Source organism: Misgurnus anguillicaudatus, chromosome 5, assembly GCF_027580225.2.
Source record: "Misgurnus anguillicaudatus chromosome 5, ASM2758022v2, whole genome shotgun sequence".
Classification (NCBI taxonomy): domain Eukaryota; kingdom Metazoa; phylum Chordata; class Actinopteri; order Cypriniformes; family Cobitidae; genus Misgurnus; species Misgurnus anguillicaudatus.
This window is the reverse complement of record NC_073341.2, coordinates 10,209,307-10,224,393: the sequence shown is the minus strand read 5'-3', so window position 1 is coordinate 10,224,393 and position 15,087 is coordinate 10,209,307. Positions and strand designations below refer to the sequence as shown.

At 36.4% G+C, this 15,087-nt stretch overlaps 1 protein-coding gene across 3 annotated transcripts in view; it reads right to left on the bottom strand.

The window, feature by feature from the left end:
• The window catches only part of antxr1a (ANTXR cell adhesion molecule 1a), a 70,746-nt gene that overhangs the window by 36,661 nt on the left and 18,998 nt on the right, over nt 1-15,087 (bottom strand). For all 3 annotated transcript variants that reach the window (XM_073867502.1, XM_073867503.1, XM_073867504.1), the window contains 8 exons: nt 13,699-13,778; nt 11,211-11,279; nt 10,719-10,799; nt 8,905-8,965; nt 6,780-6,878; nt 3,885-3,954; nt 3,723-3,801; nt 2,436-2,531 (listed from right to left, as the gene is read on the bottom strand). In XM_073867502.1, coding sequence (XP_073723603.1) covers nt 2,436-2,531; nt 3,723-3,801; nt 3,885-3,954; nt 6,780-6,878; nt 8,905-8,965; nt 10,719-10,799; nt 11,211-11,279; nt 13,699-13,778 — 635 coding nt within the window. The remainder of the gene's footprint in view (nt 1-2,435; nt 2,532-3,722; nt 3,802-3,884; nt 3,955-6,779; nt 6,879-8,904; nt 8,966-10,718; nt 10,800-11,210; nt 11,280-13,698; nt 13,779-15,087) is intronic.

The window sequence follows — 15,087 nt, the reverse complement described above, 5'->3', positions numbered from 1 at the left end:
CTATATTTAAGCCATGGTCGCTTGGAGTTGGGGGTAGAGTTGGGGTTTGGGTTAGGATGTCATTTTTATATAAAAAAAAGTTGTTCTAACCCTAGACCCCGGCGAAAGTGGTAAAAAAAAAGAAAACAAATGAGAAAACAATTAATAAAACGTCACGAAACGATTCGCCATATAAGTGAATGGGAAGGACTGGCGTATCATATGCACGCAAAATCGGAATTTGGCGTATCTATTGCACGATAATCACACTGCGTGTCATTTGTACGCTTATTGGTGAGAATGTATGATTCAAAAACAAACAGATAAGTCTGCGCACCCGCGCCGGACGATCCGCTCAACGCGGTGAAGCCCGGGCTCCGGCAACCGGACGATCCGCGCAACGCTGTGAAGCACGCGCCGCGGCAACCGGACGATCTCCGCAACGCTGTGAAGCCCGCGCCGGGGCAACCGGACGATCCGTGCACATTTCGAGTCGAGGCGCTATGGTTAAAATGGATGCCGTCATTTTCTGATTCATTTTTGATAAAACGAAAATACAGTCGTCGTCACAGGTTCAATGGGTTATCATCTCATATTTAAACATCAAATGTCAAGAGAGCCATACGTGACATACATGCACATCCCTATTATGAATCCAAAAGCAGTAAATACTCATCTTTCTAAATCTGATCTTTAATAATTGATTTTTTTATTCAAAATGTAGTATTTTTGGACGAATCCTACAAGAGGTGATAAAAAAGTATAAAGACAACATGAAAGGTTTTTTTTGTTGTTGTAGGATGTGTTCTTTCATTTGATGTATCGTATGTTTATGTTTAAAGAAAAGCACTTTCTGGAAGGTATTACAATTTTGTGAAAAATACAAAAAATGCTTGCACTGGCTGGCAACTTTATAAAAAAAAAAAATGCTGGCAGGAAAGAGTTCAAATCACAGTGAGTTAATAGACCGGTGTCTATCAACTCACTAATTTAGGTATAACGTGACAAGTAGCTCTCGACCACTTTTATTTTTTAGAAAGTAGCTCTCCAATGAAAAAAGGTTGGAGACCCCTGTTTTAGATAATGTCGCTCACAGTGGACATGCACCTACGATGACAATTTCAGACCCCTCCATGATTTTTAAGTGGGAGAACTTGCAAAATAGCAGGGTGTTCAATTACTTATTTTCCTCACTGTAGATTTTTAGACACAGAAAAAGTAATATGTGAGTTATGTATATTTAGTATTTCTTTGACGTGGCTCTTGAACCCATTAATAGAATTTATTTAGTTAAACTTTCTTCTTCACAATTTCCATAAGTCCCACAGAATTTTATTATTACTTTTTTTTGTTTTTAAATAAAAGACGTAAAAAGGGTTTTTAGTGCCACTGGTGGTCATTTTATCTGTAAATGGTGGCAATGCATTACACAGAAATGTACTGTATGTACATTGTAAGAAGATACAAAAGTGTCACTGGGACAGTCCCCTGTAAAAGGTACAGTATTAATATGCACCCTTAAAGGTGTACTTTATGAAAGGGTACCGCCCCAGTGACAGCTTTAATACAGTGGCAGCTTGTGACTGCTTTCCGAGAGGCGCACATTCAAAAATATGTGTTCGGAGTGTCATATGTGTTGCTCGTGTTTTCAAAATATGTGAACCATGTTCATCAGGTGTTTTGTCAAAATAAGTGTCTGCTGCACACGCATCAAAACCGTTTATGATAAAAGAGACGCTCACGTTCACAAAATACACACAAGACACTCCCTTAACAGCAAACTCTAATTACGCATTAGATTATGCAAGTTTGCCTTTCAATAAGGTTCTCTTCGCATTGCATCAGTAGCTGACCCTATGGGGGGTAACTTCTGTTTACGCCTTGATTAAAGACTATTGGTTAACGTCTGTAAAATTTACAGACAAATGGCATTCAAGCCCACGAAAGTGGCAAGCTTACGCCTTATATAAGTCCGGAGAGAACACCATAGCTTACCATTATTCGATTGAAACGCGTAGTCAAATAACACTCGCTGCGTGACGTTTTTAGCACGGCAAGCTACGCAATGCTCGTTCCCGTTATTTCAGGGAACCAGGGTTACGTGAGTAACCTTTTTGATCTGGCAAACGCGAGCGTTTCTTTTATTATAATCCCTTTAGACGCGTCTGCAGCAGGGACTTCTATTGACACGTGATGCACATAGGCTCACTCGACGGGCAGAACACATATTTTAAAAATTACGAACCATACAAAAGACGGGCTACATACATGTTGTGACGAACACCCTCTAAAAAAGAAGTCACCGGCCGCCACTGCTTTTGTACCTTTTTTTTGGAGATTGTGTAGTCTAATATATTTATATTGCTTTTTCTTTGTAATTTTGCAGGTGCAGATTCTGTGCATGTTGGTGTATAAGTACAATCTTGATATTGACATTGATAAGGAGACAAACTCACCACTGTGCAGCAGAGAGGCCAAAACCACCAGAGAAGGGCAAGAATCAGCAGTAACAACACAATCAAAAGAGCTATGGCCAAAATCGTACCATCAGACTGCAATGAAGAACAGAAAAACATCATTCTACACTCTCAGAAAAAATTACAAAAGCGGTCACTGGGACGGTACCCTTAAATCTCCAATATGTACCAATTAGGTGTACTTTTTGAAAGAGAGTACCGTACCGTACCACCCCATGGACAGCTTTTGTACTGTACCATTTTTTTACTGAACCACTTTTGTTATAACACTTCATTCATTCAGATCACAGTGACATGCAGAAACATTACTTTGAAAAAGAAATGAAACAATACCATGATGTCACCTCTTCAACCCTTATGTTCAAACAATAGCTGAAAAGAACACATTCATGCCAATGCTCTCTAGATTACAAATGGTCTCATAGGGAGATCTCATAACCACTGGCTTGTGGGGGTCTTTCAGATTTGGCTTACATTTGTATTGAGTCTTTCTATAAAACTATGACTGGCAACAATTAAATAGGATTACACAATCTATTTAATAAATATATATTTTTTCCTAAAAAGTTTACTGCTCGCAGCCATATTTGGACCATGTTGTTTCTGTTGCTTTAACACATTTTTATTGGGTAATTTGGCTGCATTTCCAAAAGCTATAACTGTATATGGATTCCATTAGAAATTTTATTTACTTTTTTAGTATAACGTTAAGAGTATTTTAATATGAGTTGTAACTCTGGTGATTACATACACTGTAAAACATATCTGTAGAAATTACAATATTTCTGAGAGCTGTTTGCCAGTGACTTACTGTAGATTTAAATGTACAGATATGTTATTTGCTGGCAGCCATTTTTTTTAAGTTAAATGAACATTAACCATTTACAGGTCTTTATCTTTACAGAATAAAACTAAAACAACAGCCTCATACAAAGCATTCTGGGAACCAAAATCTGAAGGAAAAAACTGAAAAAGGTTGATGAGGATTTCTGGTTCCCAGAATGCTTTGCATGATGGTGTTATTTTATAGTTTTATTCTATAAAGATAAAGACTTGTTAATGTTTAATGTTCATTTAACCTTGAACAATCTTTGAACAAACTGTTGCCAGCAAATAACATCAATTCAAATCTACAGTAAGTTACTGCAAACAGCTGCATAACTACAGCATTTTTTTTACGGTGTACTTATTTATGTATGCATATTATATTTTATTCATATATTAATAAAAAAACTATAAAATGAAATAATTTAAAATAATACTTACACAGCTAACAGTAGTGATGGTCACAGAACTGGAGATAAAACTCAGGCCTTCATTCATGCTAACGTAAAGGGAGGCTGCCCTACAACATATATGATGATAAAGCATTATATTAAGAATGTCTCTCTTGATCAACAAGTGCACATATTTATCTGCGACACTTACGTTCCCTCTTCCCCAAGAACAGGAGCTGGACATAACAGGTACGTGTCCTCCACTATCAATGGCTTAACCACTACAAAAAATTACAGATAGAATCACAGTTAAAACTTGAGAGTGCTGGATGATTGAAAACATTATGTTGAAAAGAAATATTATCCTTTTGATTCGATTCCATGATGAGAATTAAGTTGACATAAAAACATCTGCACAAAATTCCTGACTTCATCACATTCTTGTTGGAAAACGAATCCAGTTGTTTTCATCACACTAGCACGATTTGACAGGCCATGCTTTTGTGATTGATGTACTGTAATAGCTAGTGCTCAGAGCTGGTAACTAGAAGGTTGCTGGTTTGAGTCTCTCTAGTAATGAGTCATTAACATTGTGGCCTTGAGCAAGACATTTAACCCATGAAGTCCGTGAAATATTAGACTGAAAGAGGAGAATATGCAAGGATATGCAATGCATGCAGGCCAATAAAGGCCCCATTGGTCTTTGACTGTCAAGGGTCTCTTACGGAGGCCTGGTGGATGAATGCAGATGTACAACTGCAGATGGCCAAGAATATCCTATTCAAAACCAATAAATCAGATAGACGGATAGTTTTTCAACACCTGACAATGACAATATATCACAATATGACAGCACTGTTGGCTCAGATCCAATAGAAATCAGAGTTATGGCAGAGGTTACAGTTAACATTGTGCTTTACTAGGTGTTTTTTACAAAGTGTATATAAAAATCATGTTTAACTACTACAAAAAGTAAGGATGTGCACAAGGTTGGGACTCGAATGATAAATCAATGAGAATTACTTTGATAGAAGGACTGTATTGTGCCAAAACCAAGGGATGAAAGTTACCAGTCCATGTGTTTATTTTCCATGTGTTTATATGACTACTTGGGAGCTCTGAAAAAGCAAATCAATGAGCAGTTATTCTTAGTGGACGCAGCCTGTCACAGTCCATTTATTGACACAAAACTGGTAAACCCTTCTATTATGAGCAATTTGAAGGCACTAAGTAGCACGGACACTGGCCGCCAATTTTTCTCTTTGTGTAATAGTTTGTACTTATTACATCTGAATGAACCAAAGGTCTTTTTACACATTTTATGTTAACATTTAATAGCATAAAATTGAAGCAAAATCACTGTAAAGAAAATATATACTGTAAAGTTTATATTACTTATGCTGTAAAACAGGACTGTCAAGCATATTGGCTTACAGCTACACACCACTGTTACAGTATATTTGCTTAATCATTGTTTCAAATGCTTACTCATTAAAGCTGTACATTTCTGACACCCTGTCTCATTTTCTTTTTCACTATTTCAGTACTTGCCTCTAGAGAAGGACCCAGCTCAATCCCAGTGCCCATGGTCCTCAGACACCTTACATTCATATAAGATCCGAGCTTACCCACCAAACAAGCATGTCTAAACCTTGTCTCCCTTTAATCTTCACGAGTGCGTCTCAAAGATATTTAGAGTATATAGCATCTTGCTAAACAAAACAAACCAATCTAAATACCCTCTTTCCCATTGGCCTTCCTGTTCGAATGCAGCTTGGATACAGTAGGAGCTCTCCACTTTCTAATCACAGCGTAATACCTCATGTTTCTAAATCATCTCTCCAATTCAGATGCAATGTAAGCCCTTACGTCCAAACCCTTTGCGACTTGAGGTGCCAGAAACGTCTGGAGGGGAGACAGGCCCTTGCATCCTCTCTTAGTTTAGGCTCTCACTCTGAGAGAGAACGGAAACACCACGTGAGTCATATTGTGGTTTCTTCTTTCTGGAATCTGCAGTGGCCCCACTCAAAGGGTTTGTTTCTGCCAGGATAGAAGCTCCTGCTGCTTCATGTTCTGTAATTCCTATACTACAGTTATTGATGCAGAGTGGCAGGAAACTCTCTGACCTCAGGAAACTCTTCAAACCTCCAATTTGAATACAGCTGCCGCTTGAGCTCGATATTGCCCTTAACTAGATACTGTCACTGCTGTGCCCTTACTTCTTCACAGCATCGGTTCTTTTGTTATCCCTCCTTCTCCATCTTTATGTATTTTAACTATAATAATTTTGGCCGGGGGGATTTGGACCTTGAGTACAGTATTTTTCCTTAGCCCCATCATAGTAGACAGCAACCCAAACGGCTTACCATGTAAGCCAAGAATACATTGGCACCCAAAATCGTGAAATGCAAATTCTCAAAAAACCATGAACAAACTAACAATTGTACTGGTATAATGATACATTTCAATTTTACACTGGTACCATAGATGATTTTGATGCTGTGTTGGGTCACCACTTGATGTAAAAGTAAAATCTGAGTTCAGAAGCCAAACTATCGTAACATAATACTTCTGCTTGGATACTACTTTAATTTCACAATCACTGTGATTCATCTAGCAGGCTTTGGTAGACTCCAGTTTACGACAATGATGTGGATCCTGTTAAAACACCAGACCTATAGTAAAACCTGCAAGGTTTGATATATGCCTGTAGGGCCTTGCAAACTCACCTGGACACCTGTAAGGCACATTTATTTTTAAATCGTCTTCATTTGTGCTTTAAATTTCCAAATGTGGCCTTTAAAAATACTGTTTGCCAAAAATCTAATGGGGTTTGGATTTGGCTTGGCATGGCTGGCCATTGATCCCCAGCTATGTAGACCTCTGGGATTGTTGGTAAAGACCGCTAATTACAATAGTTTATCAATTTTGGCTTAAATCATGCAAACCATATGGTGACTGGACAACAAATTCACAGAAATGCCTTGTGTTAGCTTGCTTATGGATTATTATCAATAGTTTTATCCAGATGTTATGGAGAAACAAAAACTTAAAATCTTTAATGAAACTGAATTACCCACTTATATATCCATGTGATTGTACTTACTTCTGGTGAGGGTGTCGTTTATTCTGAAGCTGCAAAGGACCTTGTCCACATTTCTGGCATGAAGAAATCCATTCCCCCTTACTACAACTTGAAATGCCTCTACAAAACATGACATTCATGCAAAACAATGTGAAATCATGTTCATTTACATTTAAATTCAAACAACTCAGACAGCAGGGTTTCACTTCGCCAAAATGAAAGAAAAATGTATCTTTGAAAGTCAAGAGGAAGGCATGATGAAATCATGTCATCAAAAATGATTTGCTCTCCAAAAATAAGGTGCTATGCAAACTTTTTGTGATCTTTAGAAAGATTTTGTAAGACTTTAGAAAGACTCTTACAATAACATTACACAGTTTTGTTTATACTGACAAAGATATTTAGTCAGTGGTTCAAGTTATTTGTTTATTGAGTAATGAAATTGAAGTGGCTTTTAAAAGTTACAGTAAAACGATTTGGTCTTTTGAAGGAAACATTAAGATGTAAACCAAAATAAATGTTTGACAGCTCATGGTTGGCTGGGCATTTAAAAGAGGTATCAAATATCCACTATGGTAAAGCCATCAAATGTGATGTAACTTACAATTTGTCAGGAGGGAATATTTAAAGAGCAAACCTTCATGTTTATGATTAAAATATAATGTTGAATGAATGTTTACTAGTCCTGGGGCCGGATTCACGAAAACATTCTTAAGACAAAAAATAAGAACGTTCTTAAGATAAATTATAAAGAAGTTTGTAAGAATGTTCTTAAGTGCAATTCTTGAACATTTCTAATGAAGTTCTCAATTATTTACTTAAGAACTTCTTAAATTTTTGGATACACTTATTCTTCTATTAATCTTTTTACAACCTTGCGATCATTAACGTTACTACTAATGAGTGATATGCTAAAGGTCACGCTCTTCCTGATCCCATTTTTCACTTCAGTTAGTGTGTAATGTTTCTGTTAGAGCATATATAATACCTGTAAAATGATAAAGCTCAAAGTTCCCTGACAGGCGATATATTTTCTTTAACATAATTCCCCATTCAAAGCCAACAGTGAACGGCCGGTTTGGACTACAGTCCTCTACTTCCCGGTTGAATGACGTCAATAAAAAAGTTTTTGACTAAACTCCGCCCACAGGAATATGTCAGTCGCCAGTTTAGCTCAAATAACTCTGAATCAAACATACGTCACGCCTCTGGCATAGACTACAGTATTTAAAATAGCATATATGCGTTAGTTATATTTTCAATTTAATTTATAGACCAACTCCTGCAAAGATTTTACGTTAACTATAGTCTATAGAAGAGAGTGTGTGTCGATTCGCAGTGGCATCACGATGGTGTCTCCCCATCGTGATGTCGATCAACCATCATGATGGATGATGATATTGGCACAACCCTAATGAAGTCCCTCTTTCAGAAATACGTATCGAGTTCTGATTGTGTTGTTTGTTTAGGGTGTTGTGATTCGATAGCAGCTTAGCTTGCCGTTAGCTTAGCTGGCGACTGACGTATTCCTGTGGGCAGAGTTTAGTCAAAAAACTGTTTTACTGACGTCATTAAAGCAGCAAGTAGAGGGCTGTAGTGCAAACCGGCTGTTCACTGTAGGCTTTGAAAGGCGAATTCTGTTAAAGAAAATGTGATCAGGAGGAACATGATATAGAAGATTATATTGGTCCATCATGTGGGTCGAGCACTCTGGGCCCGTGCCTGCTACACTTTTCCGTGCGGGGAAACTTTTTCGGACGGGAAGGGTGAAGTGTGCCAGGGCTTTTGGAGCGTTTAAAACAATCAAATTAACTTATAAAACATCTTACATTTTGAGATTTTAATGTGTTATTTAAAACAGTTATTTTTGAGAATTTTAATTCTTCTTAAGAACAATTTTAAGTTAACAAATAAAAACTTTCGTACAAAGTTTTTTTTAAGAATACAAAATATTCTTAACTTTTATAATTAAGTTTGAATTTAAGAAAAAAAAAGTTAAGAAAGTTAAGAAGTTAAGTTTTGTGAATCCGGCCTCTGGTCATTCACAACAAATGACTGCCTTTGGCTATTTGCCTGTGTTGGCATTGCATGAGGCTGAGCTGTGGATCAAAGGGTCAGATTTAGTATAGATTTAATATTTACTCACCTCCAGCACAGATACTGGAAGGTTCTGCAGCAAGAATCTCAATGCATGATTTTTTCAAGATCTGACAGGCACAAAAAGAAAAAAATCAGCAGATATTTAAATGAATATTGCTTTTTTATGCTGATAATGTTTAAATGTCATCTCGCAAATACTGTAGGTTGGATGACCCAATGAAAAAAATCCATCCATGCTGTTTTGAGTGCGATACAGGTTTCTGAATGTCCTCTGCCTTGAGTCTCAGATTGCGCAAGTTAAAACTCAGCTCCGAAGTGATGTAACTAGCCTTGTCGTCACATTCCGTTTGAATTTTCCCGCCAACCACCCCACTCGCAGGTCTCCTCCCACCAGATAGCTAGAGAGCAGTCACTTCGTTGATATCCTCTATACTGTTATCATGTCCCACGGAAATAACAGAGCTATCTGGATATTATGGATTATACTCCCACCTACTTTTAAAAACAAAGTTTTAACGCCTGTTTATGTGTGGAACCTAAAGTGTAATCTCATATACAGTGTGTTATGATGTAAATAGTCCTCAGACTGTAGGCGATATTATATTCTATTACAAGACGTTCATGTGAAATCTGATGTAAACAACAGACTATATATCAATATTTCACGGATTATACGCATTTGTGGACAAAAATGGTCATTGGATTTATTTTATTGGACGGTTTTAATGGATTATTCACACATCTGAAACAGACTGGATTCGACTTGCGATCGTTATATCAACACAAAGGTAAGAAGTCACATTTATATTTTGCATGTTGTCATCTGGACTTCTGTCACAAGCTATTTCGAGCAAACAACTTTTGTAACATGTTTTATGGAACTCATACACCTATTTAACTTGTGGAAAAGCAGTCATAAGATGGGCACTTTAAATAACATCATATTTGTCTCAAATCATTAACGATCAACATTGGCTACTAACATATATTTTGCATTTCGAAGTAGACGCTATCTGACTATGCTTGCGCTATTTTTATGTGCACTTCCGGTTTACGATACGTCCGAGTTGTCCTAGACGCGACTCAACTCGACGCTGCGCATCCGGTGTGCGACCCCATTTAGGACAACTTTGATGAACTTTTTTGATTCACTTCAAATGTTGACTAGTGTACATCTGCTTAATTCATCTCATTGCTACTGGAAATAGCTGTCATCACCTGTACCACCTATGTATGATGAGGTTGTTTGATCTACAGTATGTCCACAGTCTTCCTCTGTCATCTATGGAAGTATGCTTTTAAATCCCAAGGACCCTGTTGATTTACAACACTCTGCCTCTGTTGAGTCTCAGCCAACTGTTTTCAGCACACGGCTAATGGACAACAGATGGAATCCAACCGGAAGATTTCCAATCTTAACCCAAAACACTCACAACCTCTACAGTGACCAATCTTCACCCAAACAACTCCTCTTTCCTTATGCGTCAGCTTAGTAGCTAAAATATATTTCCTTTCATTGCGAAAAGAATTAATAATATGAGAAAGCTTTGATCATGTTTGATTTGACTCCCGTGGACTGTAGCATTAAAGCAGTCAAAACGGGACATTGCAGGACCTTCTCAGAATTTTGATATTGGAGAAAACCTGAATTAATATATTTCTTTGATCCTCTGTTTTATTCATTTCCCCTCTTTCCAAGCTGTTCACAAACCTGTTTAACCATATGCCAGACCAACTACTATTCAATGTAGGCAATACAAACAAGCACATAAGTGATTGATCACAATCTATATGTTTTCATAGTGTTAACATTTTTCATTGGAAATAATCATGTTAAACCACCTTTACATAAACTCTTACCGAATCAATGACGCCTTGTAGTGCTTCAAAACCACCATTCACTGGGAAAACGTGATCTTTGCTGTCAGCGATTTTGGCCAGCTGAGAAGATAAATTAAAACTATTGACAAACTACTGACATAAAATGATCAAATGTTTAGTTATGCTTTGTTAACGTATGGTACTGGAGCAGTTTGGTTTAATGATTGTATTAAATTGTACTATCATATCATGGTACTACTGAATGCTTACTACGGTACATTCATGTACTGTACAATAGCAAAGACATTACTGTACTGTATTAGGTCATGTAAAGGTATTAAACAGAATAGCCAGTAATTACCAGGATGTCAATAAATATGGCATTTCCATATTCAAAAGAACATGCATAATACTTTTTAGTGTTTGGTTTATATTAAAGTAAATATTTGTTTGTGAAAAGCATCATTTATGAAAATCTTTATACTGTAACCAAGTGCCAAGATCTTTCATACTGTACCATTATGCACACACCTGAGTCTCATTGAAGTCCTTCACCCCTACACAGTAAACAGATGCACCCAGGCTCCGAGAGCGATTGGCCTGAGAAAAACACACACATACAAGAACAGAAATACTTCAGATACCTGAAAACCATTATTAAAGGTGTATTGTGTAACTTTTAGAAGGATTTGCAATATAATCTTCAGAACTATATTATCAGTGGTGTATAAAGACCTTATAATGAACTATATGGTTAATATTACCCTAGAATGAGTCGTTTTATCTACATTCACCATAGGTCCCCTACTTGAAAGTTACCATTTCACGTTGTCATGTTTTTTCGCTTCTAAAACGGTTGCGTTAAAACAACATTAATGTGTTATCCCTAACTAGACACATGTCTGTGTAATTATTAGAACAACACATTTAGATGCATCCTTCACAGTATCCCAAGATTCAGTACGTGCCCGTGAAGTCTGGGTATTTTGAAATAAACATTCAAAACTGTAGTTAAATAAGTGTATATTTTGCAAAAGTCCTTGTGACTGTTTTACTATTATAAATGATGTTTTAGTGATGTGAATGAATATTATTGCTGCGATATTGTGTGTGTTATGTTTTGCTTATATATATTTATAAGGTTGGTGAATTTTTCAAACTGTTGGATAGTTTAATGTGTTATCTATGTGTTAGCATCAATGTGTTATATTTTCTAAAATAAAATAAAAATCTGGCTTCATATTTATAAGTCTGATAGGTCAGTTATGTCCCACTGACAAGTGTAGTGGACGGGAAAAGCAAGTGACGCAACCCGTAGGCTAGACCTTTGCTGCGTCCGAAACCGCCAACTTCCATACTATATAGTACGCGGAAAGCAGTAGGCAAGAGGAGTAGCATGTCCGAATTCATAGTATTCGAAGAACAGTAGGCAAAATGTACCCGGATGACCTACTACTTCCAGTTAGATTTTGCAGTGTGCATACGATCGACACTTCACTATCCCATAATGCCCCGGGAGAGGAGTTATCCAACGAAGAAGACGACGCGTCCTCATATTAGTTTTAGTGCTGGAGTGACATGACGTGATAACGACGTATGTCTCAGACTATGATATGTTTGTCCTGTGGCGGCTACCGTAGCTTCTCTACGCACCTCGAAGGGGAGTATTTTATTTTATTTTATTTTATTTTATTTTATTTTATTTTATTTTATTTTATTTTATTTTATTTTATTTTATTTTATTTTATTAAAAGAAATGGTTCTTTGAAGGTTCTTGTGGAACCAAAAAAAATCATTCTTCTATGGCAGGGGATCTCAAAGTTTACATTCAAAGATCCAAATCTGAATTCTCGTCATTTTCATAGGTCCGGAAAAACTGGTTATTTCAAAAATTGTCACGCATGGTATCTTTATGTAAATCATTTATTTATAACAAATCATCACAAATAGTTCATGTACTTCAAAAAGTACATTCATAAGAAGTGTATTTTGCATTTAAAGTAAAAAAAAATGTTTAAACAAGAAGTATGCCTAAAGTAACCTGGTGCAAAATACAGAGCAATCTAATTAGAGAAATTGCACAGTTGGTTTTCCATCAGATGCATAAACCGTGGCAAAAAAAGTGTGGTTGGTAGACGGAGACACTGACCTAAATTAAGGGTGCACTCATAAATTGGCCGACGATGCTTGCTATGCTTCTCAATGAATTACAATGAAATGGCGCTACATCCAAAACCAGAGGGCGCTCTCATGCAGAAACTCAATATGGGCTGCAGACAAAGAACCATACACACGCAGCTCCAGGAAATGGCTTAAGGATATATTTATATTGCTGTTCTTCAAACCTTTTCAGGTATTTTCATGATAATAAAGAATATGTATAATGTGTATGTTTGACGAGTGTTGCTTTTTCAAATGCATGTAAGGGGTTACTGATCAAAAGCTGTAGTACATGAAGTAGCTGTGCCTGTGCATAGTATCTGGGTGTGATGGCTAAAGCGTAACACAGGAAATTTTGTGAAATAAAACTCGTTTTATTTTTTCGGAGTGTAGGTATAATGCAAATATTTGCCTTTACAATTGTAAATTACTAGTAAACATTTCAGGGCAAAATACAGTTTTCTTGAGATTGACAGTCAGTTTTTCTGAACATTAGTCCCTTTACTGACCATTTGGCATAAGTAATTTTAAAAGGAGATTTGGATTCCTATTTTGTATACATGTGCCCATTATCAATCGTTATCCCATTATCACTGCTTTGTTCATACTCAAACTAGCTCATACTTTAGGTTTGGCTTTTCTTTCTTTCTTATTCATTTGTTTACCTAAAGACACGGTCCATATCGATTAATATTGCTGTGTTACTGGGACCAGCTGTGTAAAAGGATGATGAAGAACACAAAAATGTGTGATCTCATTGGCAGCATTTGAATGACCTCACTTGGGGGACACGGACAAACTCTTTAACCTCATCTATACTGAGTGCTCATGACTGTTTTAACATTTTATTTCTTCTTACCTCTCTCTCAGCGTAGTAGAAGAGATCTTCATGTAACTCCCCGTCTGTGAGGGCGATGATGACGCTGGCTGTCCTGTATCCTTTACAGAGAAACAATGTGTCTGTCATAAAACTTACAGTATGAGCTCAAATTATGATGTCATGCCAAAGTTATATCTAAATTATACATTTTACAGACTGAAGAACGAACATATCAAAACTAAAAACTCAAGAAAATTATGCTGGCTAAGTATTTTTGGTGACCAACATGATGTATATTTTAAACAATTCCATACTATTATGTCTCATCACCCTAACATGTGCCATAAAGCCAAAGCACAAGCTTCTATATTAAAGCTTGTTAACCCTGTGAGACACTGGAGTCAAGTTCTGCTAAAACACTGTGATGAATTTTTATATACTGTGTATTTTGTATCTGCCCACATATGACAAAACAATAAAAAATATATATTCTGAGTCAGTTTGATTCATGCATGCAAATATAATCTCCTGCTCCTGATTAGCTCAGTGGTAAAGCATTGCATGTTGGTACAAAAGTCATGGATTCGAACTCAGGGAACATACTGATTAAAAAGTTTGTAATGCATTGCATGTCACCTTGAGTAGAAGTGTTTGTCAAATGCATAAATATTGATAATCTTATTTATAATGTGATCTTTTCTCAATCTATATATGAAGAGTTTGGTTCCAAAACGCAATAAATCCATTTTGACAAATTTTGGTAAAAACGTGTTTTCTATACCAAGAAAGTGACCAGATAAAAACAACTATTTTCTGTTACAAACTTTCACACAGCATCTTTAGGTTATAAAAACATAAAAAATTCAAATCCATAAGTTGATTTTCAAAGATTTATTATAAAAACGGATTATTTTTTCCACAAAATGCAATAAATCCATGACAAGTTTTTATTCAAAATGCTATAAATCTATTGAATCAATAGCCTATATAAATGTGCATTCATCTTTGCCATGTTATATTCATTTAGTTGACTAGTTGTACACACTAATTAAAAATATAAACATTAATGTTATTAATCAAAACACTTACTTTGTCATATTAAGAACCCCGTCATTGCGGTTACTTGACGTCTTCGCTTAACGTCTTTCACAGCGATCGACTGTAAAATGTTTTTGGTCCTGCTCGATTTTCGTTGACTTTGAGTAAAATAATGTAAAGTTTTTCATAAGATCCTCTGGGGTCAATGTGTTAGCATGAGAAGCTTGATGCTGTCGGGAGAACAAGCACCCGTCTCCCGAGTGCCTCTCAGGGAAAATATTAGATGCTGATGGCTTACGTTTCTTTCCCATCACAGAAAACAATCACAGGTTTATCATTGCAATTAAAGTATTATTTTGTTTTGTTTGTTGATCACGTAGTACAAAGTAG